At 43.6% G+C, this 26,819-nt stretch overlaps 1 protein-coding gene across 5 annotated transcripts in view; it reads left to right on the top strand.

The window, feature by feature from the left end:
• The window catches only part of PROX1 (prospero homeobox 1), a 95,640-nt gene that overhangs the window by 19,315 nt on the left and 49,506 nt on the right, over nucleotides 1–26,819 (top strand). For 3 of the 5 annotated variants that reach the window (XM_029593214.1, XM_029593212.1, XM_029593213.1), the window contains exons 4-5: nucleotides 18,057–18,170; nucleotides 21,272–21,466. In XM_029593214.1, the coding sequence (XP_029449074.1) occupies nucleotides 18,057–18,170; nucleotides 21,272–21,466 (309 nt within the window). The remainder of the gene's footprint in view (nucleotides 1–18,056; nucleotides 18,171–21,271; nucleotides 21,467–26,819) is intronic. The other 2 variants (XM_029593215.1, XM_029593216.1) reach the window with 1 other exon arrangement.

Below are 26,819 nucleotides of genomic sequence, written 5' to 3'. Positions count from 1 at the left end.
TCCCCCCCGGCCCCTCCCCCCAAAAAAACAGTGCGCCTGGAAACATTGCATAGTGACAAGGTGTGTGTTATCAACTGATAGGGGTAACTTCGAAAGGCTTTTCACACATTAAAAATGGGCTTTACTCGGGCAAATGCACTTTACTCGTGCAGGCGGGATTTTGACAATTGCCACAATATATAATATTGAACTGTCTGTAGGCTAAACCCGTGTAAGTGCGCTTTCCGTGCGTAAATGGCTTCTGAAATAGTATGTGACACTGAACGTTATGTTACATCTAGGCGCATAGCTGCTTTCAAAATGAACATGGTAACTTTCGAACCGGCACGCGGGCGCTCGTTTGCGCGGGGGCGTCGGCCCGCGCCCAGGGATGCGGCTCTTTTGTGGCACGTGCCCGTACGTGCGCGCATGTTCTGAAAATAGCCTGACCGTGCGCCACATTTTAAGGGGGCGTGCAAATCCCCTCTTCTGCCGCATAAGTCGGGGGATTCCAAAAGGGGGCGCCTGCCGACGCCATTGCGAGTTTACCAGTTCATCCAGCAGTTCGCCCAGTTAACAGACGGCTCCTCCTCCAGACCCTCCTGGTTTGATAGCCTGTACTCCCCCCCAGTTACCCCAGACCCTTTAAACCCCTCCAAAATGGCTTGATTTTCTTATTTTATAACTTGCACACCATCCGTAGCAGAAGTAAAGTTACACGGCCGGGGAACCTGGCGCACCCCGGGGGCGCGTAAGTATTTGCCTGCACATCTCTTGGCCAGGCCCCGAAACGCCTACGCCCCACGCAGTCCAGGCCCACACCCTGCCCCTTTTTTCGAAAGGTTTTGAGATGTGCGCACCGTGGCGTTTGCACGCGTAGCTGGGTGCTTTTTAAAATACGGTCGGGTCGCGCCAGCCTGACTTATTCGCGCATCCCCTAACTAATGCGCGCGCTGAGTTTTTAAAATTCACCTTTTAGGTTTTAAATTAGGTTGGGGGCACATGATTTATCTATCCATAGATGTATTTATGTATTTATTTAATATACTCCAAGGATATGTTACTTGCTGTGCTACTGGGAGGTACAGGTCTGCACACCCAAGAGGATCATTTTAGAACAGGCCGTATAGCAGTAAGGTCTGCGTGTATTTTGTGCGCGCAAATTCGCGTAGAGAAGACTCGGGGGTGGGGGGGGCTGTAATGGGCCAAGCATGTGCCCAAACTGCCTCGCATGGAGTTATGCCTGCTCCAAGCAGTGGCGTAACCCCTGCGTAGCAATTTATATGCATTACGTCACTCAGGGCTAGATTTAAAAACTCCGCGCGAGCGTCCATGTGTGCGCGCGGGGGCCGCTATTTTATAACGCGCGCGTCAGCATGCGTATCTTGTAAAATACAATTCCTGCGCAACGCACGGCGACGCATGTAGGCCTTCCCCAGTTCCCTGTACCCCTACCTAACCTTCCTACCTTTTCCTCTCTCCTCCCCGACCCCTAACCCCTACCTATTTGATTTTTTTTTTATTTTTAATGTTACTGCTCCTTCAGAGCAGAAGTAGACTCTGCGCGCTAGCTGGCTGCCAGCGCTCGCTTCCCCAGGACAGCATGTAATGGCACAGTCCCGCCCCGCCCCTTTCTTTAGACCCGGCCCTTCTGCGCGTATTGGGGGTTACGCGTGGGGCCGGGCCCTTCAGAAAATGCGCTCGGTGTACGCAGGGCCCGGCCATGTGCGTAACCCCCTGGTATTTGTGCGCGCGGGCCTCTTAAATTTCGTCCATTAGTGCACCATCCTCACCCTGGAACGCCTCTCCTCAGGGTGCATGACCGCATGTGCATACGTTTTACAATCAGCTTCGACTTGCACGCGGGAAACAGGTTTTTTTTAAATGCGCGCCAGTCATTTCGAAACTCAAGACTTACGCGAACGCTTTTCCCGTGGCGACCAGGTGCGCAAATGGCCCTCTGAATTGTTTTTTTCGCCTGCTTTCCCACCCTCCCCCTTCCACACCCCCCCAAATACTTGCATAGCCGAAATATAGAAGCCTTTCTCTCCGCCATAAAGAACAGTGCTTTGAAATTCTCCATGCGCTAACTGCTTAAAAACAAAAGTGATGATTGTCTCTTATTTACAACTTAATTTGTTGTCGATGCAGAGTACACTGAGCATAAGGAGGATGAATAAAGTGACAGATTCAGGCCACATTATTCAAATGAGGATATGAAAGCTGTCAACTTACAGCTGCATCCTCCCTCATTCTACAGAATGTTAGGACCTCCTGTTTTTTTTTGTTTGTTTGTTTATCTTTTTGGGGGGCTGGGGGCTGAGGGGGGAGGGAAATTGTAACTAATTGTTTGTTCACATCAGCTTGATTTTTTTTTTTTTTTTTTGTCAATAATCTCTAAATTACACAAAAATAAAAAATAAAAAATAAAAGTAGCTTAGTTTTTAATTATGCCGTTGACTTGTGTGGTGCCAGTCTCTCGTGTTAACCTCATAAACACCGCATTAGCTAAAACTGATTCTTTGTGTTTCCTTTAAAATAAAAACTTGAAAGATAAAATGCTTAACCTACTGAACGTCGTCTAAGACCCCAAAAACGCAGGACACTCGCTGAAAGCCGTTTGCGGGTTTTCTTTTTTTTTTTTTTTGGCAGCCCAGGCTACGAGTTGGTGAGCTTGCCCAGGCTTTGAGCGTCAACAAATAAGATGCTATAAATAATTGTTGGCTCTACTTACCCCCAAATCAGCTCCACAATTTGGCACCTGCAGAATCCACTTCAGATTCCGGAGTCTTTGACAAGGGATTCTGGGGGGGGCTGTGAAACCTGAGCGACTCCTTTTATTGTGCCCCCCCCCCCGCCCTCGGCTGCCGTATGTCGCGCAGGGGGATAATAGCAATAATGTCATGACCCCTCAGTGAGCGTATTCAGGGGGGGGCCCTACTGACATCAGTCCCGGGGGTTTGCCCTCTCATCAACTGGCGGGCGTCCCGAGAGCATCAGCCGGCAAGGAACCGAGATGGGCTCGCGGACCGGGATGGGAACTTTTAAACAGGCGCGCGGGTGCGCTCGGGCGCACGTTTTCTGGCTCGCGTCCCTTTTATAACCCACGCCTGCACACGCGCGCACACGTGGCAAAACAGCCTGCACGGGCGGACACACGCGCGCACCGTTTCAAACGGACGCGCGTACGTGCGCACAGATTCCAGGCTAGGGCTTGCAACTGTCCTCATTTAATAGCCACCCTTAGCCACCCTTCCCCCCCCCTGTTGGCCCCAACCCTGAAAAACCCGCTACCTTGCCTGTATTTTTTTTTTTCGCTTTTGCTACTTACAGGCCGTGCATAGCAGAAGTAAACTTACGCGGCAGGGGGACACCGGCGCGCGCGAGGGCACCAGGACCCGGCCGACACCCCCCGTACTCCGCCCACGCTCTGCCCCTTTTTTAGAAACGTTTTACTCGCGGGCGCGGCGGGAGTTACGCGCCTCCTCCGGCGGCTTTTAAAATCTGCATGACGCGTGCCCGCCCGACCTCTGCGCCTGTCTGCCCATTTTGGCACGCGCAGGGCTTTTCAAATTTGCCTACCAAATGAGTGAGGAGGAGACATTCCTTATTTTTTTTTTTATTGTGAAAGGAGATATATTGACAGAAAAGATTCGGTTAAAAATTGCTGAGTCATAGCGAATTCTGTAAGAAGAGAACTGAGTAGCATGAGCTGTCCTGAGCCTACAGGGGTATACAGCTCAGAAATGTGTACGTAGTGGGGGGAGGGGGGGCGTTCGTTTAAAACAAAATAGGAAATACCAATGATATTTCCTACTATTTTGTAGTTTCAAAAAAAATGATGGGAAAAAAACAAAATTTCGGGGGTTTTTTTCTAACTTTTATTTTAAGAAGCAATATTTAATTTAAAAAAAAACAAAAACCTCGCAGAACCTGCCCCCAACACTTTCCCTTTATAAAAATATTCAACCCTGACCAACTGGCCCACCCGAACCCACGACTCGCCGAAATGTCCCAGGCTCGGCAGCTTGCAGTAATCAAAATGGTGACAGTCAGCCCTTTGCCCCTATCATGTGACAGAGGCTTCCCAATGGTACAGGTAGCCCCCATCACTTGATGGAGGAAAGGGCGGCCCAGTTTATTTTTTTTTAACAAAACATAAAATAAAACCCTATGATCTAGAGGGAACCCGAAACGACCCACCATCAAAACGATGGAATTTTTTTTTTTACTACCACCCCTAGGGGCCGATGCAATAAAAAGCGCGGAAAGCGGGCGCTGAAAAGTTAGCGCCCGCTTTACTAACGCATGCATGGCGCCCTGAAGGGGGATGCCATGCAATACCCAAATTAGGGGGTCGCGCTAGGAAGGAGGCACTAGGGTCGCTCGACCTTAGCGCCTCCTTGCTAACGCGACCCCACCGCGGCTGCCGGTTATGAAGACCGAAGCCGGTAAACTCGGTGGCCATTTTCATTACTAGCAGATGGCCACTTATGAAAACCCACGCCGAGTTTACCAGCGTCGGTCTTCATAACTTCTCTTCCTTCATAACTTCTCTTCCTAGTTATCTGTAAACCGATATGATGTCCCCACAAATGTCGGTATAAAAAAGTTGTTAAATAAATAAGTAAATAAATAAATAACTTGGCAGTCTGCCGAGGTTTTTTGTTTTGTTTTGTTTTTTACTTAAGGAAAGAAGTACAGAAAAGCATTTTTTTTCTGCTTTTCTGTACTTCTTTTACCTGCACTCAGCTATTAACGCCTGCTCCAGGCAAGCGTTAATACCTGAAAGCAAAATGTGTGTCTGAGACTCACACTTTTTTTTTTGCATGCGGAGTGAATGAGTAATGGCCTCATTCACATGCATTTGCATGTGATGAGCGCTATTCCATTCACTCCGCCTCCGAAGTGGGTTAAATAGGCGCTAATCCCCCTATTGCATTAGGGGGTAGATTAGCTCCTATTTAACCCACGTTGGAGTGTGGGTTAAGAAGTGCGCTCAGCTGAGTGCACTGTATTGCATCGGCCCCCTAGTATGTAGTATATCTTTTTAAAGAAATGCGTTAGCTTACTGCATAGTCCATGTCTATGGCCTTGTAAGAATACTTATTTCATTTGTTTGATTACTAATATTCTGAGGAGAGCCCTTGTGATGGCTTAAGACATAGGTCTGTGCAATTTCACAGTAAAAGGGATAAGTGCAGCTGAGAAATTCTGAGACCTCAAGAAAAGGTGATATCTTTTATAGCCATAAATCTGTTCATAAACTTATAAATTTATAGCAGGTGGTAGGAAAGAAATATTTATAAAGAAGCTGATGAACTAATCTCCAGGTGGTTCTTCAGGAATGGTTCAGTAACATGGGATATTTTTCTCACAATACCGTCATTTGCATATTATGCAAATCGGGGAAGGATTTTGTATTAAAGTTAGTGTGGAATTTGGATTTTATCACAAAAAACTCAACTACACCTTCACAAGGTGTAATTGTCTAAAAAAAATCTTTTTGCATGTTTGAATGCATGAAAATTAGCTGTGTGAAAAATTGCTACTGAAAGCTGAATTTCCTGATTCTTCAGCCCATTGCTGAGTTTGCGTACGTTTTGTGTTTGCATTCACCTATGCAAAACAACCCAGGTGAAACCAACAAATAATGAACAGTAAAGTTCGCTAATGGAATAGTGTGCAATGTTTGCTGGTTTTGCACTTTAATATATTGGCGTCGAGGTTTTCTGTCCCCTTTTATTTCTAAATCTTTGTTTTTCACTCTCCTTGTGACATAGGGTGCGTTGCACCCAAGCAGTGAGATGGCATCATGCAGTCTAACATTCTATACTGACTTTTTGTCTTTTCTGAGAACGTTTGGACGTTCTTCCATGGGCTTCAGATTATGACTATTGGAAAGATGGCCATGGGACTTGTAATACTCTACACGTAGAGGGCCTCTGGAGAGATAGGAATCATATTTTGAGTTTTACATAGGGTCAATTAAGCAGTTTATGCCATAGGTAGTAGCACCAGAAACAGAATATCTTGGTGAATTTCAAATAAATCTACCAGTCCAGCAACAGATACCCAGTGGTAGAGTATGACTGTTGAAACCTCTGTCAAACAATTTTAAGTGAGTTTCATTAGATAAAATAGTATTTAAAAAAATGTAAATGTTTTTTGTTTTTCAATAAGTCAAAATATTGTAATTTTTCAGGATAAATACATTCAGTATTTTATATCCAAAACATTTAATATTATTTTGAAAACAAGTGTGGTCTGAAATTTTTTTTCTGCGAGCTGAGTGCTTTGATAGACTATCTCCAATTTAATAATAACCTCTGCTTTGTGGGCAGCCGCCTTCTATGCTGTGATAATGAAACATTTTGGCATCGCTGCCATTCGCATGGCATGAAGGATGACCGGGTACTGCGTAGATTACTCCTTGTTGCAGTAATGCCCGTTGGACAGTGCCAGAATAATATTCATCTTCTCTCTGATTTGACCCATTGCAAGCAGGGCTCATTTTTTGCTCTGTGAGGTGGTCTGTATTGGTGTAAACCAGATGATAGATAGAGCCTGCTTGTTTACATTCTCACCAATGTTCACAAGTACAAACGAGAACACAGTCCAAAAGTTTCCAAAGGATTCACCCATGCAAATTGTGGTATAGCCTGGATTAATCTAAGGACTGAGAGTAGTTGTTTGAGCTTGGTACAAGTCTTTTAGGATTACACAGGTGGGCTCTCGTGTTGCAGTTTAAATAATTCTGTTCCCTATCACCAATACCCAAAGAAAACTGCAATTGAAACACATCTGGGATGCTTTCGATGCCTCTTTAAAGGTAAATTTAAAAATGTGCATATGCGTGCATAAGGAGCTTCTACTCGTATATTCCGTATTTTCTAAAAGTTGAAAATACGTGTGTATTTTCACTTTTGCGTGCACATATACATGTGTAAAAAAGGCACGGTCTAGGGGCAATTCAGTGCGCCTGTAAGTTGCTGTTTTAAAAGACACAAGCATACATTTTCAAATTTCCTGGTGTATTTTTTACACCTGCTAATTATGTGGCATAAGTGATATTAAATGTATTTATTGTGAAATACTGATTGGTGGGAGGTCTTGGTGAACTGGGAGGGAACTCAGATTGATGAACCAGGAGGTTCTCAATGACTTGGAGAAGGGTTGGGCAAACTGGTGGACTAATTGGTAAAACTGGTAATTTCCTTGACGTGTGCATATTTTAAAATTAGCTGACTTGCGCATGTAAGTCAGTCAGCAAGCCCTACTTTACTTTCATGCACAAAATATACCGTTTTATATTTTAAAAAAATAGCTAGGAACATTATGCGTGTTCCGTGCATTGATGTGTGTGTTTCAATGCTTTGCATGTATTTGCATATAAGCTTACATACGCACGTATGTTGCGAGATAGAGATACGCGTATTTTATAAAATGCACATATATCATACACACGGGTTTTAAAATACTATGGGGGAATCCATACATGGCCATGTGCATGCGTATATGCTGCCACGTGCAGTTATTTGAAAGTTATCCTCCTTGTGTTATTTTCTTTTATAAAAGTAAAACATGCGGGTCTTCTGTCCTTTCACTAGGCATCAGATTCAGTACCCTTGGTGACTACAGCATGAAAGCATCTGTATAGAAGTCTGATTGTCATTTGAGCTCTTCTTGGCAACTCAGTATGTCCACGAGTCAAGGCAGCATTGGGGAATTGCATTGGGATGATAAGCCTATGTGTATAGGCACAGGTTTCCCCTGGAGGTGGTGGTGGTGGAGTGGTGAGGGCAGGGAGACACAATTATTGTAATATTTGGCACTGGCCAGTTTTGCAACTTAATTCTTTTGGCAGTTTTATGTAGGTAACTTTCTACTTTGTGTTGAGAAACTTCTCTGAAATGAGTTTGCTTAGGATTTGTTGATTAAAACAGTAAAAATAAATTGTTCACGTTGTAATGCTTTGCACGCAGGAAGGTTAAAAAAAAAAGGACAGGTGCAAATTCAGGGACAGTAACTTTCAAACCGGCACGCAGGCGCACATTTGCGCACCGGCGTCAGCCCGCTCCCAGGGACGTGGCTATTTTATAACTTGCGCGCGCATATGCTTGCGTATTATACAGTAGCCTGGGTGCACGCAGGTGTGCTTAATTTTAAGTGGGCATGCAAATCCCGCTTTTGCCTCGTAAGTCAGGGGATTCCCAGTTTACTAGCTTGTCCACCAGTTCTCCCAGTTAACAGCTAGGTTTGATAGCCTACACTCCCCCTAGGTACTCCAGACCCTTTAAACCCTTCAGAAATGGCTCGATCCTTTTATTTTATAGCTTACACATTGGGGTAGATTTTATAAATTTACGTGCGCGCGTACTTTTGTTTGTGCACCAGGCGCGAACAAAAGGACGCTGGATTTTATAAGATACGTGCGTAGCCACGCGTATCTTATAAAATCCAGGGTCGGCGCACGCTGCCTGTTCCCTCCGAGGCCGCTCCGAAATTGGAGCGGCCTCGGAGGGAACTTTCCTTCCGCCTCCCCTCCCCTCACCTTCCGCCTCCCCTCCCCTCAACTTCCCCTCCCTTCCCCTACCTAACCCACCCCCCCCAGCCCTATCTAAACCCCTCCCTACCTTTGTTGGCAGATTTACGCCTGCTGGAAGCAGGCGTAAATCTGCGTGCGCCAGCGGGCTGCTGGTGCGCCATCACCCAACCCGGGGGCTGGTCCGGAGGCCTCAACCACGCCCCAGGCCGGCGCTACGCCCCCGGTCCCGCCCCGAATGACCCCCGGACATGCCCTGGACACACCCCCTCCCGCACCTTTTACGGAGCCCCGGGACTTACGCGCATCCCGGGGCTATGCGCGCACCGGCGGCCTATGCAAAATAGGCGCGCCGGCGCGCGAGTGCCCTACGCGCGTAAATCCAGCCGGATTTACGCACCAGGGCTTTTAAAATCCGGCCATTATGCACAGCAGAAGTAAAGTTATGCGGCAGGGGACCTGGGGCGAATGTAATTATTTACGCGCACATCACTTGGTCAGACCCCAAAACACCTACACCCTGCACAGACCACGCCCATTTGGAAACGTCTGAGGTGTGCGTGCCACAGCATTGACGCGGGTCTGTGAGCTCTTTTTAAAATATGGTTGGTGGTGTGAGCCCAAATTCTTTGTGCAACCCCTAATTTTGGCGTGCACCGGGCTTTTAAAATTCACCTTTAAGTGTTCTGGGGAAACTGGTAGGAACTATTGTTCAGTCAAGCAAATATGATTTGAAGATCATCCATAATCTTTGTAAATTTTTACTTGAGAAAAGAAGACTTCAGAGTCTCTACAGGTAACAAAGTAGTTGGAATAAATTCTTGATCTTTCAGTATTGTTGAGACGGCGTAAGAGCAATCAATTACACACACATTCAGGCGGATGCAGTATCAGCACGTGCAAAACGGGCGCTCATGATTGAGGTACCCTAACGCGCATCCATCCACCTCTCCCAGGTGCTCGATTTAATATTTAAATAGGCTGCTGCGGTAAAAATGAGGTGCTAGGGGAAATTTGTGTGTCCTCGTGCCTCCTCGGCATCGGTCACCGAGGAGAGGAGGCTGTTGGTGCAGGTTAGGAAAACAGATGCTCAGTTTTACGAGCGTCCATTTTCCTAACCTATGCACAACCACGGGTTAGGAAAACAGACGCTCGTTAATTGAGCGTTCGTTTTCCTAATCAGACCACCGGTGACTTTTTATTTTTTTTTTTTTTCACTTACTCCTTTCTTCAGTTCCTCCAACTTAATATCGCTGTGATTTTAAGTTGGAGGAACAACAGAAAAGCGGTATTTTCTGCTTTTCTGTTAACCTTAGGGGCTCCTCAAGAATTAATGCCTGCTCCGAGGCAGGTGTTAATTTTTGAGAGTAAAAATGTGCGCATCGGGTGCACATTTTGTTTTTTTTTGCATAGGTGGGTAATAGCTAATAGCCTCATCAATATGAATTTACATGTAATGAGCACTATTAGCTATTCGCTGGTTTGGACCTGCATTTTGGACATGCTAATCCCCTTATTGCATAAGGGATTTTGGATGGGTGTCCAAAATGCGCATGTAAATTTGTGCGCTCAGCTGAGTGCACTATATTGCATTGGCCTGATGATTTGCTGTTGGTATACTGGTCTTCTTAACATAGTATATTTTGTATGGAGGCAGTATGCCATGAGTTGTTAACAAGGTACTAGTTTAATAGTCAAGGATGTCACAGGTGACACATGAGAGGAAGAGCCACAAGAGAATTTTGCATGGCTATTCTCGTTGATTCACGGGCAGTTAATTTGCCATGTTTGTATTTATTGTTTTAACTGTTGTGTACGTTCTTTTGTACCCCTCCCCAAACTACTAGGAGGGGCGGGTAATAAATACTTTAAAAAAACTAAATAAATAAAATAATGACACCACAATAGAAACCCATTAGAGACAGAAATTTGCTTCCTCAACTGTAGACCAGAGAGTTACTTTTCTAAAAGCATCCTATTCGGCCTGCCATTTATTTTTCTTGTCTCAGGCATTGTTTTGCTAATTCCACTTCCATCTGTTTTTTTTTTTTTCTTTTACATTTTTACCTACCTTGGTATGAGCAAACACTCACTGTATTCAGCAACAGGTGAATTTTCAAAGGAGGTACACACGTAAGTGTAACATACTATCGTAGCAATTTTCAAAAGCCATTTACATGTATAAAGTGCACTTACACGAGTAAATCCTATGGACAATTCAATGGCAAACCCTGTAGCAATTTTCAAAAGCCCACCTACACGGGTAAAGGGCATTTACACGCGTAAAACCCCATTTTATGTGTGTAATGCTTTTGAAAATCAAGCCACACATGTATAGCCCTAAGAATGACTGATGAACAGGCTTGCTTTGTATTTTAAACTAATTAGTGCAGATGCTCCTGAAGGAGGATTACTTGAGCTCGGTTTGGCTCCAGGTCCTTATTGCTGAATAAGGCAAACTTGCCTTTCATTTTCAATCTCTTGGGGAACCAAACCCTTAGCAAATGAGGAAGATTTCTTTGACGGGATATTGCTGTTAATATCCAGTGCTCGCCGGTTTTGATTTTAGGGTGCAAACTAATCGTTCTCAGAGCACTCAGTACACCCAAATTTAGCGTCGGTTTTAGGTCTTCAAGAGCAGACGCCATCAGGCCTTTCAGCACAGCAGTGTTAAATGATGTATCTCGTTCCCTCCACCCCTTGAGTCAACTGCTGCCTGGCCAGATTAAGGTGTCAGATTGATTTGTTTTATACATCTTTTGACCGTGCTCACTGAATATTTAGGAAGTTTCTTCAGCCCATATTGAGGCTGAGGTGTCCCCTGGGAAGCATTAATCAAAGTCGCCGAGAATCTTACGCCGTGGAAACACAGGCTCTTTATCGGGGTGATTAGCTTTTGCAGCAACACATTAGCACACTACAGATGTCTTTTGCTTTCCTTCCTTGGAACAATCGGTCCTTTTCTCGCCCATTCCGTGCAGAAGGGGTGTAAAGAAAAATCCGTTCTCTGGAGCATAATTGCACAATTTTCTGTTAAACCCACAAGAAGCAAATATTTTTGGTCCACTGCATGCGCATTTAAACGCCAAGGCAATTCAGTGTTTCTGGGCAGTTTAGGCCAATGCTATTCTGCAAGTGATTATGTTTTGTCACTTTGCTTATAGCCTCGTGTTTGGGGAGTCTGTTGGTTTTTGTCTGTTCTTTCTCTGGCATTTTTCATTCTACAACAATACGTTTTTTAAATCTCCCTTTGTGCCCCATTGCAAAATAATGGCATGTGCACTTACTTTTTCTAGGCCCCATTAGGTCATTCATGGCTATTCTGGGGGGGGCGGAAAAACTTTCCTTTTTTCTTCTTCCTCTACAGTACACTTGTCTGTATGAGACAATGTCTCGTAACAATGCAGGAGCCTAATCTCCATGTCAAAACAATTTTCATCCCCCCCAGTGCCCAGCCTGCTATCATTTTGTAATGTTTTGTTTCTTATTCTAAAAGAATTAAAAGAGGAACAGTTAGCCATCACGGGGAGGCCTGTCGTCCTTATCTCAGTGTCTGGAAGTTTGGACAGTGTATTTTACTGCCGAGATAAAATGGAAAGAACTCCAAGTTCAGCAAATCGTAATGGGCTTAAGTTCTATTGAAATCGGCAACCAGAAGATCAGATAACGGGGGTCCTTCACTTGTCTTTTTAATCAGGTTCGCCCGCAAGGCTGAATAGAGACAGAGCAGACCCACGGAGCGAAAATATAATTCTTGGATAGGTTAAGTACATGTTTGAACTCTTGCAAGCAGAAGTGATTTGATGATGACTTAATCATTTTCTGGTCAATTATCTGTAAGGACCCTTGCAACTGCATGGCAATTATGATGCAAGTTGGCCTTTTGGGAGAAACACCAGTCTCCCTGCTTCTGTTTCCTTAGATTCCCTGCCATGAATTTTCATTCACTTCATTATCTTTAGCTAGCCTAGAAACAACTTTCTGCGTAGTAATTACAGCCCCAATACACACTTTAGCTGTCATCTTGACGAAGGCCTGGATGTTCTCATGGCCAGTGTTTGATAAGTGTTCTTTGTTGATTTTTGATTAATGTACATCTCTTTCAGGGGGCTAAGGGAAGTGAATGCCTGTGATGACAAAAGGCAGGGGATTGTGTATCAGCTTTCCTGATACAAAGCTATGAATTTATTGGTTTTAACTTGGCAAGTTGAGATTCTTTTTTTTTTTTTTACATGAACGGAGTAAAGCTTCTAATAAGGTAGTGTTATTTGCGGCATATCTCGAGAAGTCACTTTAAGTGCAAAAGTCTAATAGGCACTTGACAATATACTTTAAAATACCCTGCTACATTCTATTACCTTGACTCCCATGGAGAAATCAAAAACTTTCAGTATTTTTCTGGCCATACTTTTTTTTTTTTTCATCATTCTAACTTTATATAACTTCACAAATGCAAAATTAAAAGGAGAGTTTTGGGATTCGAGACAAGTCAGAGCATGGCGGACGCATTCTAAGATCTTCAAAAGGGCTTCACATGCAAATATCTACTCCATCCACAAAGTGTACCCACAAGGATGCACCCCAGATCTCGGGGCTGGAGGTTTCCGAGCCCTTTCCATGCTTAAAACCCATTTTATGTCTGCAAATGGCTAAACTAAAAGAGCCTGGGCCTCAGCTCATGTAAAAGTGGGCACGTAACCTGCTTTCCCAAATACTTTTACGCAAACTGGCGAGAGGTGTTCTGGGGGGGAAGGGGAGGCCGAGTTTGGACTTCCACCGCAGACCTTTTTTAATTTTAACCTGCGCAAGTCACGCTCGTGACACAGCCGATGCGACTTTGCACGGGTGGGTTCGTGCACATGCCACAGCCCTAGCGTGCAAGGTTTCAAGCATTAACGTACGCCCGTGAATGCTCTTAGAAAATTCAGGGTAAAGGGTGCACTAAAAGGTATGAGCAAACCTGCCCCCACCACGCACCCTCCCCATGTATTTCTGAGGTTCAGCAGCTAAAATATAAATGCCCTACAAATGTCCACATTTCCACTGATTCTGCCCCAAGCAGCCTCCCAACGCTTCTCATTTACTTACCAGGGGGTTTCCTCCCTATTTTACTTCCACGCTCCCCTCTCTTCTAGCCCAGCCACTGTTAGGACAATCCCCTGACTAGGAACATGGGCTTTGTTTCAACCATTTTACTTGCAGAATCCTTTTGCCCAGCTTGTAAACGAACCAGCTTACACATGGCTGGAAATATTCACATTGACGGTATTCTTTCTTTCTTTCTTTGAAAACCTCGTATTCCTACTCCGTCACCACCAGTTCCGGGCTGAACACAGTATCACATAAGAAGCCGTCGGCTGCATAATACCAGTAAACAGTAGGACGTAAAAACCCTGCTCAAGCAAGACAATACAAAAAAACAGAGGGCAGGAGCCACTGGACCCCCGGCATTACAATTCAATATGCCTTTCCAGAACACCTCCTTTAAGATTAACTAAATCATGCCGTCCCTCCCCAAAATGCACACATATATTTAGATTTGTATTCTTTTATTATCTCGTGCTTGACCATACTTAGCTAATTTAACGTTTCTTATTTTCACCAGTGGCCGAAATATCAACAATCGATCAATTAATTAATTGACTGTTAGAGTCTTAGTCACCGCTATTAACGCTCCTTTAAACTAATTATTGGTACCAGATTAGAAGATGTCAGACAGTCTCCCAAGAAACTTTTCAAACTTTGTATTCACCCTAGCAATTAGTATTTCACATGAAGCAGTGACAGAAAGCAAATGATATCATTCCTGAAAAAAGATCTACATTAACAATTGCCCAGTGCCTTAATATCACACCGTTAAGATGCCATCATTCTCTTCTGAACGTGGCACAAGTGTGCCCTTAGCACAGCCAGTTCATGTCACTGCTAAGTGACAACCAGGTGCTCCCTGGTCTCTTGTCCCAGGTGCTGTAATCACCACGTTCCTAATTCCTGGCAACCTCAGGTGCAGGGTGCAAGTCCAGACCTCCAACCTGGTCTCCCGCGTGGAAGCACACAGAACTACTTTCAAGTCCACTCTTCTTAAGTTCCTTCTCGCTCCCCAGCCCTACTCGTCTAGGACTGGTTCTGAAGCATTCATGTCTTTTTAAGTACCACCAGTTGAAGACATTGTAAGTGGGCTTTTTTTGTCTTGCTCGATGTTTTTAAATTTTGAAAAGCATTTGTTTTTTTCTGCTTTTGGACCATTGTGCTAGGGGACAGCTCCAGTTTCACCCAGGAAAAATATTAGCCCTTCCACCAACCCAAATAGAAGAGCCTAAGCCCATCTCAGGAAAGGCACCCACCCGTAGCGCTGTAGTGTCCTGTAGGAGAAGAGTACGTCTAGACAGTCGGTTCTTTTCCAGCATCCACCAAGGTTTGCCGTGTAAGCACCTCATGATTTATTCCTTTCCAGGTTGAATGATTTTGCTTTAGCAGTGGTCAGGGCTCCAGTTACTTCCAGTGTGCATGGACCTTAAGTTTTATCTTAGAGCTAAGGGTCTCTTGCATTGAAATATGGTGTCCCAGCCATTGTACCTTATGGCTTTTGAAGCAGCCTTACTAGCCCGAAGCAAAATAATTCAGTTGTCCAGTTAAAAATAAAATAAAACCATTTAGTATCGTCCCATCTTTCCCGCCCCCTCCTCCCATTTCATTCATGAAGGAAATGCTGATATTTTAAATATCCCTTTCAATGAACTCTGAGTCCCCCTCTTGTCTAAAGTTGCTGAAAAGTCCTTCTACTTAGCCACTTAGTGATCCAAATCTAACTCAATTGAGGTACTGCCATGATGAACCCAATCAGATCTCTATGTAGGTAGCACACTGATGCATGTTAAAACATCAGCATTACATACACAGGAGGTAATTTTTTAAATTATGCACATAAAAATCACATATGTCATAGCAATTTTCAAAGGAATACAGGAGTAACAGGAGCAATTTTCAAAAGCACATTAATGTGTGTAAAACTGAAAATTGCTACTGTTACGCACGTAACTCCTTTGAAATCTCAATGAATTTTCAAAAGGTTTTACGTGCCTAAATGTACTTTACGTGGGTAAATGGGCTTTTGACAATTGCTCTTTTACGCACGTAAGTCCTTTTGAAAATCACCTTCTAACTGAAAAGGAGGTGACAAAATTAAGGCTGCCCCCTTTTATTCCATAAAAAGTGAAAAATATAAAAAAAAAAAATAAAAAATACAGTTTTATTGGAGGCAAAAATGAGTAAAACTTAAAGTGAAAACAAGAGTCGAGGAAAATCTTTTTGCATATATAATATATTGATTTTTTTCATTCTAGTTAATATTCCTTAACATTCTGGAAACTTTAGTGAGCTATAAAATCGATCTTTTAAAGAAGCAACAAAGATATGCTGTAGTGCATGAACGTTTGAGACCCCCTCAGGCCCTTTCACGGCTGAAGGAGAAGCCTGTGTGGTGTCTGGAGCTCATATTCTATATTCTGTGAGAAATTAAATCCCCTGAAGATGCTTAACGTAATAAGTGTTTCATTTTTATTTAATTTTCCATAGTCTGCATAAGTCAGCATGTCTAAAGTTACAGCAATGTTTTATAAACTGTGTGGCAGGAGCCACACAGTTTATAAAATACCGTATATCTCTGCCTTGAAAGTACTGTATGTGCATGCATTTCAGTACACATACATATTTTTAATGCAAGAACATGCATACATTATCCATTTTATAAAAGATGTACGTACATTTTGCACGCGTAATTGTCAGAACCTGTTCACGTTCCCTTCTGCGACTTAATTAGCCAGCTTCAAAGCACACGGACAGGTATGGTAATGTGTGCACGTGCACCGCATACAAAGTAGCAACTTATGGATGAATTTCAAAAGTGCTCTGAAAGCCACCCCATTATTTTTACGTTTACATTTACAAGCGACACTGCTAGTACACGCATACATCAGGCTTTTGCAAGATACTACTTATGCATGCAACTTTCAATTTTCTGTGCGAAAACATCTTGAAAACCTACCTTGAGGTTTTCTTTTCCATTCCATTAGTACCAAAACTGTTTCCGCACACCTGTGTATGTGATGGTATGTGATGATTTTGAGACAGCAGGTGCCACTCCTGTCTCTGAACATAGTAGAATGTTCCCCCAAATTCCATTCAGTAGTTGGACACAACAGCCACTGTATAGATTAGAGCATCAGGTAATAGGTTACAAGTCTGAAAAGGCATTGACATCTGACAATGTGATTCTGAGAGACAGGTCATGAAGGCAGGGCTGAAACTAGGGGTGGGTGAGAGGGGCAGCTGCTCAGGGCATAAAACTGAAGCAACTGCAAGTGTGGGCCAACAGCAGATGATAAACCAGGATAAGTGCAGTTCTTCAACTGTCTAGTTTGGAAGGGAAAGAGGGAAAGAGGACTAGAAATCAGAATGGAGGGATTGGAGGGAGAAAGGAGTGGGAATCAAGGAGAAGGCAGAAATATGCCTTATTACAGCTCTGCATGAAGGAATTCTAGAAAACATGGCCGGTTTGGAAACAATAAGTAAGTCATTGGGTTGGTCAACAGCAATTATATCTTAATGAAACTTTTCAGAAGAAATGTAAACAGAGAAACATAGAACAAAGATAAAAATCATACCGCCCAACCAGTCAGCCCATTCATATCTCCTGCTCAGCTTGGTAGTCCCTTCCTCTCCCTTGGAGATCCTCTGTGCTTGTTCCATGTTTTCTTGAATTCTGATACTATCCTTGTCTTCATCACTTCCACAGGGGAGGCTGTTCCATGCATCCACCACCATTTCCTTAGATATAACCCTTTCCCCCTCATCCCATGACCCCTTGTTCTAGGGCTTCCTTTCCCTTGAAAGAGGCTCATCTCCTGTGCTTTATTCCATGGAAGTATTTAAAGGTCTTTATCAAACCTCCCCTTTCCCTCCTTTCCTCCAGGACATACATGCTTAGATTTTTTAATCTGCCCCTGAATGCTTTATGATAAAGACAGCTGGCCAATTTAGTAGCGGCCCTCTAGACCAACTCTATTCATAGTAACATAAGGCAGGTAAAGACATAAGGCAGGTAAAGACTCAAAGGTCCATCTAGTCTGCCCAGCAAGTTATTTAGAGTATTTAACTGCTGTTACTTGCAGGTTACTCCCCATGCCTTCTGTTAAGGGTAATAATTGCCACTCCATGCAGATTTGCAACCTCAATCTGTTAATATTCGGTTTATAACCTTTTGAAGCTATGTTCTCTAGAACTGTACACAGTACTCCAAATGAGATTTCACCAGCGGCTTATACATAGGCAATCTAACCTCCATTAGATATGATCATCCCCAGATACTGTTCCTAGTTTGTGCACAGAACTTCATTGTACTGTGTAATAGAAATGCATGACCCTGAATTTTTTAGCATTAAATCTCAGCTGCCAAATTTTAGATAATTCATCAGGCTACACTACATCCCTCCTCATGTTTTCCACACCTTCCATGATGTCTGTCCTCTTGCAGATTTTGGTATCATCCGCAAAAAGGCAAACCTTTCCCGATATCCCTTCTGCAGTATCGCTTACGAAAATATTGAACAGAACCAGACCAAGAACTGATCCCTGTGGCACACCACTGGTAAGCCCCCCTTTCCTCAGAGTGAATTCCATTTACCAATGTCCTGTGTCACCTCCCACTCTACTAGTTTCTAACCCAGTTGATCACTTTAGGACCCATACCTAGAGCATTAAGTTTGTTTTTAAGTCACCTAAATGGAACTATGTCAGAAGCCTTGCTGAATTCCAAGACTCTACACCCATTGCTTTCCCCTTAACTAACTCTCTGGTCACCCAGTCAAAGAAATTGATCAGATTCATCTGATAAGACCTAACTCCATGTTGCCTTGGATCCTGAAATCCGTTGGATTCCAAGAACTGCACTATCCTCCGTTTTAACAGCGATTCCATTAATGTACTCACTATTGAGGTCAGACTAACCAACCTCTGTTTCCTAGGCTTCTTCACGTCCAGTTAAGTGAAGAGGAACCACCTCTGTCTGTCTCTAGTCCTTTATAACTACTCCCGACTCCAGAGAAGCACTGGGAGAAGGTCAGACACCCGAGCTGCCAGAACATCTCTCCCTTAATACTCTCGGATGTATCCCCTCTGGCCCCACTGAGTTATGTACTATTAGTTTTGCAAGCTCCTCATAAACGTTATTTAAAGCCTACCTATTTGAGGTTATTTGTGGCAGCTTTCTGTAGTCCTTCTCCAAGAGCTTCCTTAGTAAACACTGAACAGAAATGTTTGTTAAACAATTCTATGTGTTCCTTGTTAGCCACTACATATCCCACCGCCACCACCTTTCAGTCTTTTTTTCTTATCATTAATATATCTTTATAAAAAGGATTGGCTATTTCTTCTTTAATTTACATCTTTGCTCCCCTGACCCTTTTTCCAGCTTCTCTTAGCTTTCCAGATATTGTTGCCTGCCTTCCTCTTTTTGCGATCTCTTGTAGTTTGTGAACACCGGCCTTTTTTTCCCTTATCTTTTCAGCCACTTATTTTGGAAACCACACTGGCTTCTTTTCCCTTTTACCTGTACTTATTTTCCTAACAAAAAGGTTTGTTGCCCTTGCAATATCTCCTTTTAGTTTTTCCCACTGCTCTTCTACTTCTCCTAGTTTGTCCCATAGAATTAACGACTCCTTGAGGTAAAAATGCTGCTTTCTGATCAAGTTTAGCCAGGGGAATTCATTTTGTTGTAGGTGATCTTTGTCTTAATTCAGTTGGATGTTTACTTTGAGGTTTTGTTTTATTCTTGTCTGCATGCTTTTGAATGTGACCCAAATGCCAGAGTTAACTTGCGTCCTACAGATCTTTATCTTTATTAAACATTTCTTAATTGCCTATGCACCAGGCACTAGGCAACGTACAAAATTACACGTTTGTAATTCAACTAAAACAAATCAAAACAAAATATCCAGTACAGACAATATATAGTAAACCTGCGTTACTAGCACATAATAATCCTCACACTAAAATATTTCTGGCATTTAGAGAAGATGAGGGATTGTTTTTTCTGCACATAGGGTTAAAAGTAAAGGTATATGGAATAATTTAAAATTTGAGTCCAGTGGAGGTATCCAATTTAGGTTGATTTTATACATGCAGTCACAGTGATGATATGCAATAAAAACAGTGGGAGGCAGTAAATGTAAAAGAATCCTGTAATGGTGCCCTTGGCTTCTCCCTGCTGGAATGTTTGATATTGATTTACTGGCGATATCATGATATGGCTTTGCCACTGTTGTTCTGACAAACTTTGCATGCCCTTTGCTTGGTAAACAAGAGAATCTCCCCTCCAAGTAACACAAAGAATATTCTACATCTCCTGAAGGGTATTCAGTTGAAGATGATCCACCACATTGCATTTGTGACATGAACAGGCCTGACCTCATTTATTTGTTGTTATATGAATCATTCTCTGTTTCCTTTGCTCTTGTATGCCAATGTTATGCTCCCATTGAGGTGGTATAATTCCTAGCCATAAACTCACCAGGCAAGGAATGTTTAGGAGAATGCTTGACTTTGAACTGGAACCAGGTAGTCAAGCCAATAAGCCATCATTTGTCACAGTTTAATGTATTTCTGCCATTATAGTGAAATCATCTGCCAAGCTGTGACTGGTTTGTGGGCCCACAGTTAATTTGTGAGAGGCTAACACATAATCAGTGTTTAAACTTCCCTAACTTTTTGGACAGGAAGTGATGCCTATTTAACTACATACATATCTAAGGCGCTATGTTAGTTCCTAACTAGGAATTAGCTTTCAAAAAATTATAGATCAGGTTAGGATTTGCAAGAGTCGGTTGTATTTGTGTTGACCCCCTTGACGGTATCTGCTGTGTCCAAATGTCAGAATATAACACAATCGACTTCATCACTGTCCCATCTTTTCAATATGATCCATCCTGGTTAAGGATAATTGATGTGTATGTCCCTTCTTCTAGAAAGAGTAGAAGTTAGAGCCACAGATGCACAAATGTTTGTTTTCTTGCTTCCCCGATTTTGGTAACATTGATTAGCCACCAATCACTCACAATAACGTTGTTCAAAACCGAATTAAATACACGGACTAAAAACATGATCACAACCTGAGAGAATTATTTTCAGATATGTTATTTGTCTTGGTGGAAACATCTGGTGATAAGTCACCATGCAAAAATGAGACCATTGATTGCCTGTGTGGACAGTTCTATGACTCATGGGTCGTGCTGTTTGGATCAGTGTTGAAAAAACACTAAAGTGTAGTCAGAAATGCAGGATTAGCCTTTCATAGTTGTCCTATTGCCCGATGTCAGGTCCTCGGAAGAATATCCCTGAACGTTATATTCTCTTATTTTATTTATTATTTTCATGTTTCTCAACCTGTCTTCCGAAAAGTTCAGAGCAGTGAACATTACTTTTTTATAAACGTCGTTATCAAAAATGTTATGTCCTCTCTCTCACACTATGGGATTTCTTATCTCACCTTTGCCGCAGACACACCTATATCTTCCACATTTCTACTGAGCCATGAGGATTTAAAAAAAAAATAAAATGCTGTGTTTCTAGTTTTTTTGTTTTCTGTTATTTTTGTTTTGTTTTCTTTTTTTGTTTTTTTTAAGAAAGCCATAAATAAATGCAGGTGCCACGCCTTGGCAAGTCTCTTACATTTTCACCATTTCCATTTAACAGTTCAACAGATGCATTACCTCTCAGCTCATCAAGTGGTTTAGCAATTTCCGTGAATTTTACTACATTCAGATGGAGAAGTATGCACGTCAGGCCATCAACGATGGGGTCACAAGCACCGAGGAGCTTTCTATTACCCGAGACTGTGAGCTGTACAGAGCTCTGAACATGCACTACAATAAAGCTAATGACTTTGAGGTAAGCTATCTTCCATTATTTTTTAAATATATGTAGATGTGTTAATGAATTGTTGATTAAATGCTTTCTGTGTCGAGAAAACAGCACTCTAAGAACTGTTTAAAAAAAAAAAAAGAAAAGGTTTTACATCTGTGAGTGAGGCTAATGGCTTTCTATCGTTTATGGATTGGGCTGGTGGCATCACCTGGTTAAAGCACGGAGTTTCGAAATCTCACGTTCCAGATTCTGATCCCCCGCTATGGCATTGGCTACTTCTTCACTAGGGAGCCAGCTAAACTAGCAGGGTTCATTTCTTTGTTTGACAGAGGGAATGCATGTGCTTGGAAATATGGACTGGCTCAAACAAATTGCTTATACAGCCCTTCTATAGAAAATGAGGGGTAGATTTTATAAATTTACGTGCACGCGTACTTTTGTTCGCGCACCAGGCGCGAACAAAAGTACGCTGGATTTTATAAGATACGCGCGTAGCCTATAGAATCCGGGGTCGGCGCGTGCAAGCGGGTGCACATTTGTGCAACTTGCGCGCGCCGAGCCCTGCGCGCGCTGCCCGTTCCCTCCGAGGCCGCTCCAAAATTGGAGCGGCCTCGGAAGGAACTTTTTTTCTACCCCCCCGCAACCTTCCCTTCCCTTCCCCTACCTAACCCAACCCCCCGGCCCTATCTAGACCCCCCTACCTTTATCGGAAAAGTTACTACTGCCTCCGGGCAGTAGTAACTTACGCGCCGGCGCGGCAGGCCCCAACACAGGCCGCTGTGTTGGGGCACTCGGCCACACCCCCGGACCACCCACACGCCCCGGACATGCCCCCAATCCCAAACCGCGCCCCTTGGACACGCCCCTGACCTCCCCTTTTTGCAAGCCCAGGGACTTGCGCGTGTCCCGGGGCTTGCGCGCCCCGCCGAGCCTATGCAAAATAGGCTCGGTGCGCGCAGGGGGGGTTTGGGGTAGGTTTTCGGGGGGTAAGCACGTATTCCTTTAAAAATCTACCCCTATGCATTGGCCAAGAAGGTCTGAGTCTGGCTTTAGTTGGCCTTCTATTGGTCACTTGGTGGAGGGGGATCATTTTAAAAGGCATTTCTGTGGGTAAAACAATGCTTTAGCCACGGAAAGGCACTTTTAGACACTTGCCCACCCCTGTGTGTGGGTAAAAGTGCATGCATGGGTCCCACTTCACGTGCAACTGCTTTTACCTGCAGCAGGGGCAGACATTCCTGCGAGGGAGAGAGGAGCTGGTACGGGATTGAGAAGGGCTTTACATATATACTTCTTAGGAAAACTAGCCACACCAATTAACAGGTGTAAATGTGTGCAGGTTTTTTTCCTGGGATAATTTTCAAAGTGTGCACGCTTTCACTTTGAAAAATGAGTGCAAAAGTCCTCCAGTAAAAAGTACCCGCAGGCCTTGCACTTGAGCGGTTGGTCTTAAAATTACCCCCGTAATGCCCGTGTGCATTGCCTTTCTTCTCTTTCCTCCTTTTCTTGCCCTTATATTTCTGCTGCCGTGTTTCACTGTTCTCTGCATTAGGGCAACAGCATGAAAGAACATAGTAACATAATAATGACAGCAGAAGAAGAGCAAATGGTCCGTCCAGTCTGCCCAGCAAGTTTCTTATGGCAGTAACTGTTAAGGATGAAATTCGGCCCGCCGCGGGAAATTTCATTTTCCCGCAGTTTGGGCCGATCCGGAAAATTCGCTTCGGTTTTCAAGGTGGCCGAACCAGGACAAATTAGGCAATTTTGTTGAAATTGCCTGATTCATCCTGGATGAATGCACATCCCTAGTAACTGTCACTCCATGCAGGTTACCCCCATGTTACTGTTAAGGTAGTAACTGCCGCTCCATGCAGGTTACTCCATATTAATGTCAAGAGTAGTAACTGCTGCTCCATGCAGGTTACTCTCATATTTCTGTTGAGGGTAGTAACTGATGGTCCATGCAGGTTACTCCCGTATTTCTGTTGAGGGTAGTAACTGCTACTCTGTGCAGGTTACCCCATGTTACTGTTGAGGATAGTAACTGCTGCTCCATGCAGGTTACTCCCTTATTTCTGTTGAGGATAGTAACTGCTGCTCCATGCAGGTTACTCCCATATTTCTGTTGAGGGTAGTAACTGCTACTCCGTGCAGGTTACCCCATGTTACTGTTGAGGATAGTAACTGCTGCTCCATGCAGATTACTCCCTTATTTCTGTTGAGGGTAGTAACTGATGGTCCATGCAGGTTACTCCCGTATTTCTGTTGAGGGTAGTAACTGCTACTCCGTGCAGGTTACCCCATGTTACTGTTGAGGATAGTAACTGCTGCTCCATGCAGGTTACTCCCTTATTTCTGTTGAGGATAGTAACTACTGCTCCATGCAGGTTACTCCCGTATTTCTGTTGAAGGTAGTAACTGCTGCTCCGTGCAGGTTACACCCATGTTTCTTTTGAGGGTAATAATTGCTGCTCCATGCAGGTTACCCCCATATTACCGTTGAGGGTGTATCTGCCACTCTGTGCATGTTATGCTTATGTTTCTGTTAAGAGTAGTAACTACTGCACCATGCAGGTTATGCCCAAGCCTTATGTTAAAGGTAGTAGTATTTTCAATCAAAATCAAGCAACTATCAAACCCATAACTAGCAACATTTTTACAGGGTGAGCAGCTTTCATGATCATTCAGACAATTCTGCTTAACAGTGCTTTGCTTTTGGACTTGGCCATAGAAACAGTCCTGTGACTTTTCCCTAAACTAGTAGCTTTGCAATTGTTGGTGCATGAGGGCCTGTTGGCGCACCTGGTCGTCCCGGATACCCCCTGCCTATTGTGTTACCACAGACTGAACTCCAGCTGCAGTCATCTCCTTCCTTTGCTCTTACCATTTTCAGTAGTTTAAAATCAAATGACTTTATTTATTAATCTGCATCTTAATGTCATGAGTTACTGTGTTACTGTTATTATTCAATTGTGGGTAGCATAGTAATCCTTTTGAAAGAAGTCCCAGGACCGCACACCGACATGCGTGATGGCCCGTCGGTGACGTAGAGGCGGGCCAGGTTCAGAAACTTGACACCCCCGACTTTTTATTGGAGGGCGCGCCGGAGGGGAAGGGAAGAGTGCCGCACGATGTGCACTCGACTCCCAAACCCCTGCGATCAGAATCGCACGGTGACATCATCGGCTGGGGACGGGCGCCCAGCAATGACGTTGCCGGCATGATTTAAAGGGCCGGCACACGCTTGCCAGCCCCTTTTCCTCTCCCCGGCCGGAGAGATTCCCACCCACCCTACCCAAGGCAAGGTTAACACCTCTGCTTGTTAGCATCGACAAAGTTAAATGTATCTTGTTCTTTTAATTGTATTTTTATGTTATATTGCACAATTAGAAAGTGATGGTAGTTAGAGTTATGTTACTAATGCACATTGATTACACTGTCGCAGGTATTTGTGTGGGTGCATGAGCCGGTAGGGCAACCTTGTCGCCCGGGTGGAGCCCCCTTGCTTGGAAATCACGGTGGGGGGCCGGAGTGTATTTGGCTCGCACCAGTGTTGATTAATATTTTGTTAATAACAAAAAAGCTGCGGCCTTCTTCATCCACTCAATTTGGTATGTGTAATAATTGCTTTAGGTCAAGGTGACATCCGGGGGGCAGGGGGGCGGGGATAGCCCGAGGCATTGGTGCTGGGTCTCGGCATCAAGATTTTTCTTGACCTTTATGTGTGGATGTAGAATGCCTGCAATGATATGATAAGAGGGGAGTCTTCCTCAACAGTGTCTACTGTTGACATCTTCCCATTTTCAAGTGAGAAAGGGCAACAAAACTGGAAAGTAAATTGGCTTGGTGAAGAGTAGATTTAGCCAAGGTAAATTGAGCAGTCCAGTCATAAAGGTGGCTTCTGAGAGCGTCTGTAGAAAGTTTGGTACAGTTTGAGGTGCGAGGAAGATTACTTTGATGCTCCTGTGTACTTTACATAGTAGAGAATTCAGTCGTTCGTATTTTGTTTTAAAGCGCAGTACGCCAATTACACTGAGCACGTGATGTTTAAATTAAGCTTCTTGGCATTTTTTTAGACCTGTGTGACCTATTGACCTCTATAGTACAACCTGTGTGACCTGTTGACCTGTGTGACCTATTGACCTCTATAGTACAACAGTTTGGTTTTGCCCCCTACTAACACTAGCATGTTGAGTAGTGAAAGCAGTTGGATAGTGCAAGCTGTATAATGGGAGAGGGTAATTGTATGTTGATGTTTTTGCAGCAAGAGGTAATGGGGCGCCATTCCTTAGTGACATTAACCGGGTGCCTACCTGCTCACGATTAGAGCATCTTTGCACGCTGTCGTGCAACACTAAATCTTCCAAATAGATGAAGAGGATCTGTAATCAAGCTAGGCCGTAACAGAGAGTGTCAGAGAACGAGAGAGATGCCCAAGGGAGAGCTTTAACAGGTAGATGTGATAGTGAATAAAGGGGTTTTAAGCTGCTTTGACAGCTTAACTGCAGATGCATTTTGGTGTTCATACTTGATACTTTGATATCCACAAATTTACAAGATGTGGAGGGTTTGAACGCAGACACTGCAGTTTTAAAATCCAAAACAAACTGGGGGAAAGTTGAATTTGTACACAAAATATTGTACTTCTTCATCTTAAAGTGTCAAAAGCTTCCTGTTCTGAGATCAGTTAGAATTTCGGGCCGCTAACAAGGTATAAAACTACAATGCAAGCCTTTGTAGTATTTACTGGGAATACAAATTTCAAATGTAAATGTACAGTTACTTACTAGGTAGGGCTTCATCCAGAAACAAATTAGTGTGATTCTAAACATTAAAATATATTTTTTTTTAAAATCTATACGACAGCCATTAAGCAAAGACTTATCAGAAAAGCCATTTATTTTCTTCAAATACCCCTTTCCAGCTGCAGGTAGCAAACCCTGCTTATAAAGCGATGGCACTTTGCAATCATGGGCTCTGATTACACACTGTGTCAGATGAAGCCTTGCTTAATGGTGTCTTTCATGCTTTTGTAAAGCAAGGTTCAGCACTGCGTCTGCCGTCTGGTATATGACCCACTGCAAATGCAGAGGTGTGCAGATCATTAAAATATATCCTACAGTTTACTAAACGCTGCCTTAACCTCACCTGAGCTGTCTCACCTCCATCACTAGCTTGAAAGCAAAATCAGCCAGTAAACGTTGAAATCTGATCCAAAAGGGATTTAGCCAACGGAGCATTTGCTGTGTTTGGTATCATCAAAGTTCCTTCCCCTTGCACTTCAGGGATGCAATTCTGATCTTTGAATGTGATTGTATCTTGGTATTCTGCTGTTTGTCTGAAATCACCTCCTGACTTCTATTATGCTTCTTTCTCT

This window comes from Rhinatrema bivittatum, chromosome 3, assembly GCF_901001135.1.
Source record: "Rhinatrema bivittatum chromosome 3, aRhiBiv1.1, whole genome shotgun sequence".
Classification (NCBI taxonomy): domain Eukaryota; kingdom Metazoa; phylum Chordata; class Amphibia; order Gymnophiona; family Rhinatrematidae; genus Rhinatrema; species Rhinatrema bivittatum.
This window is presented reverse-complemented; position numbering and strand designations above follow the sequence as displayed.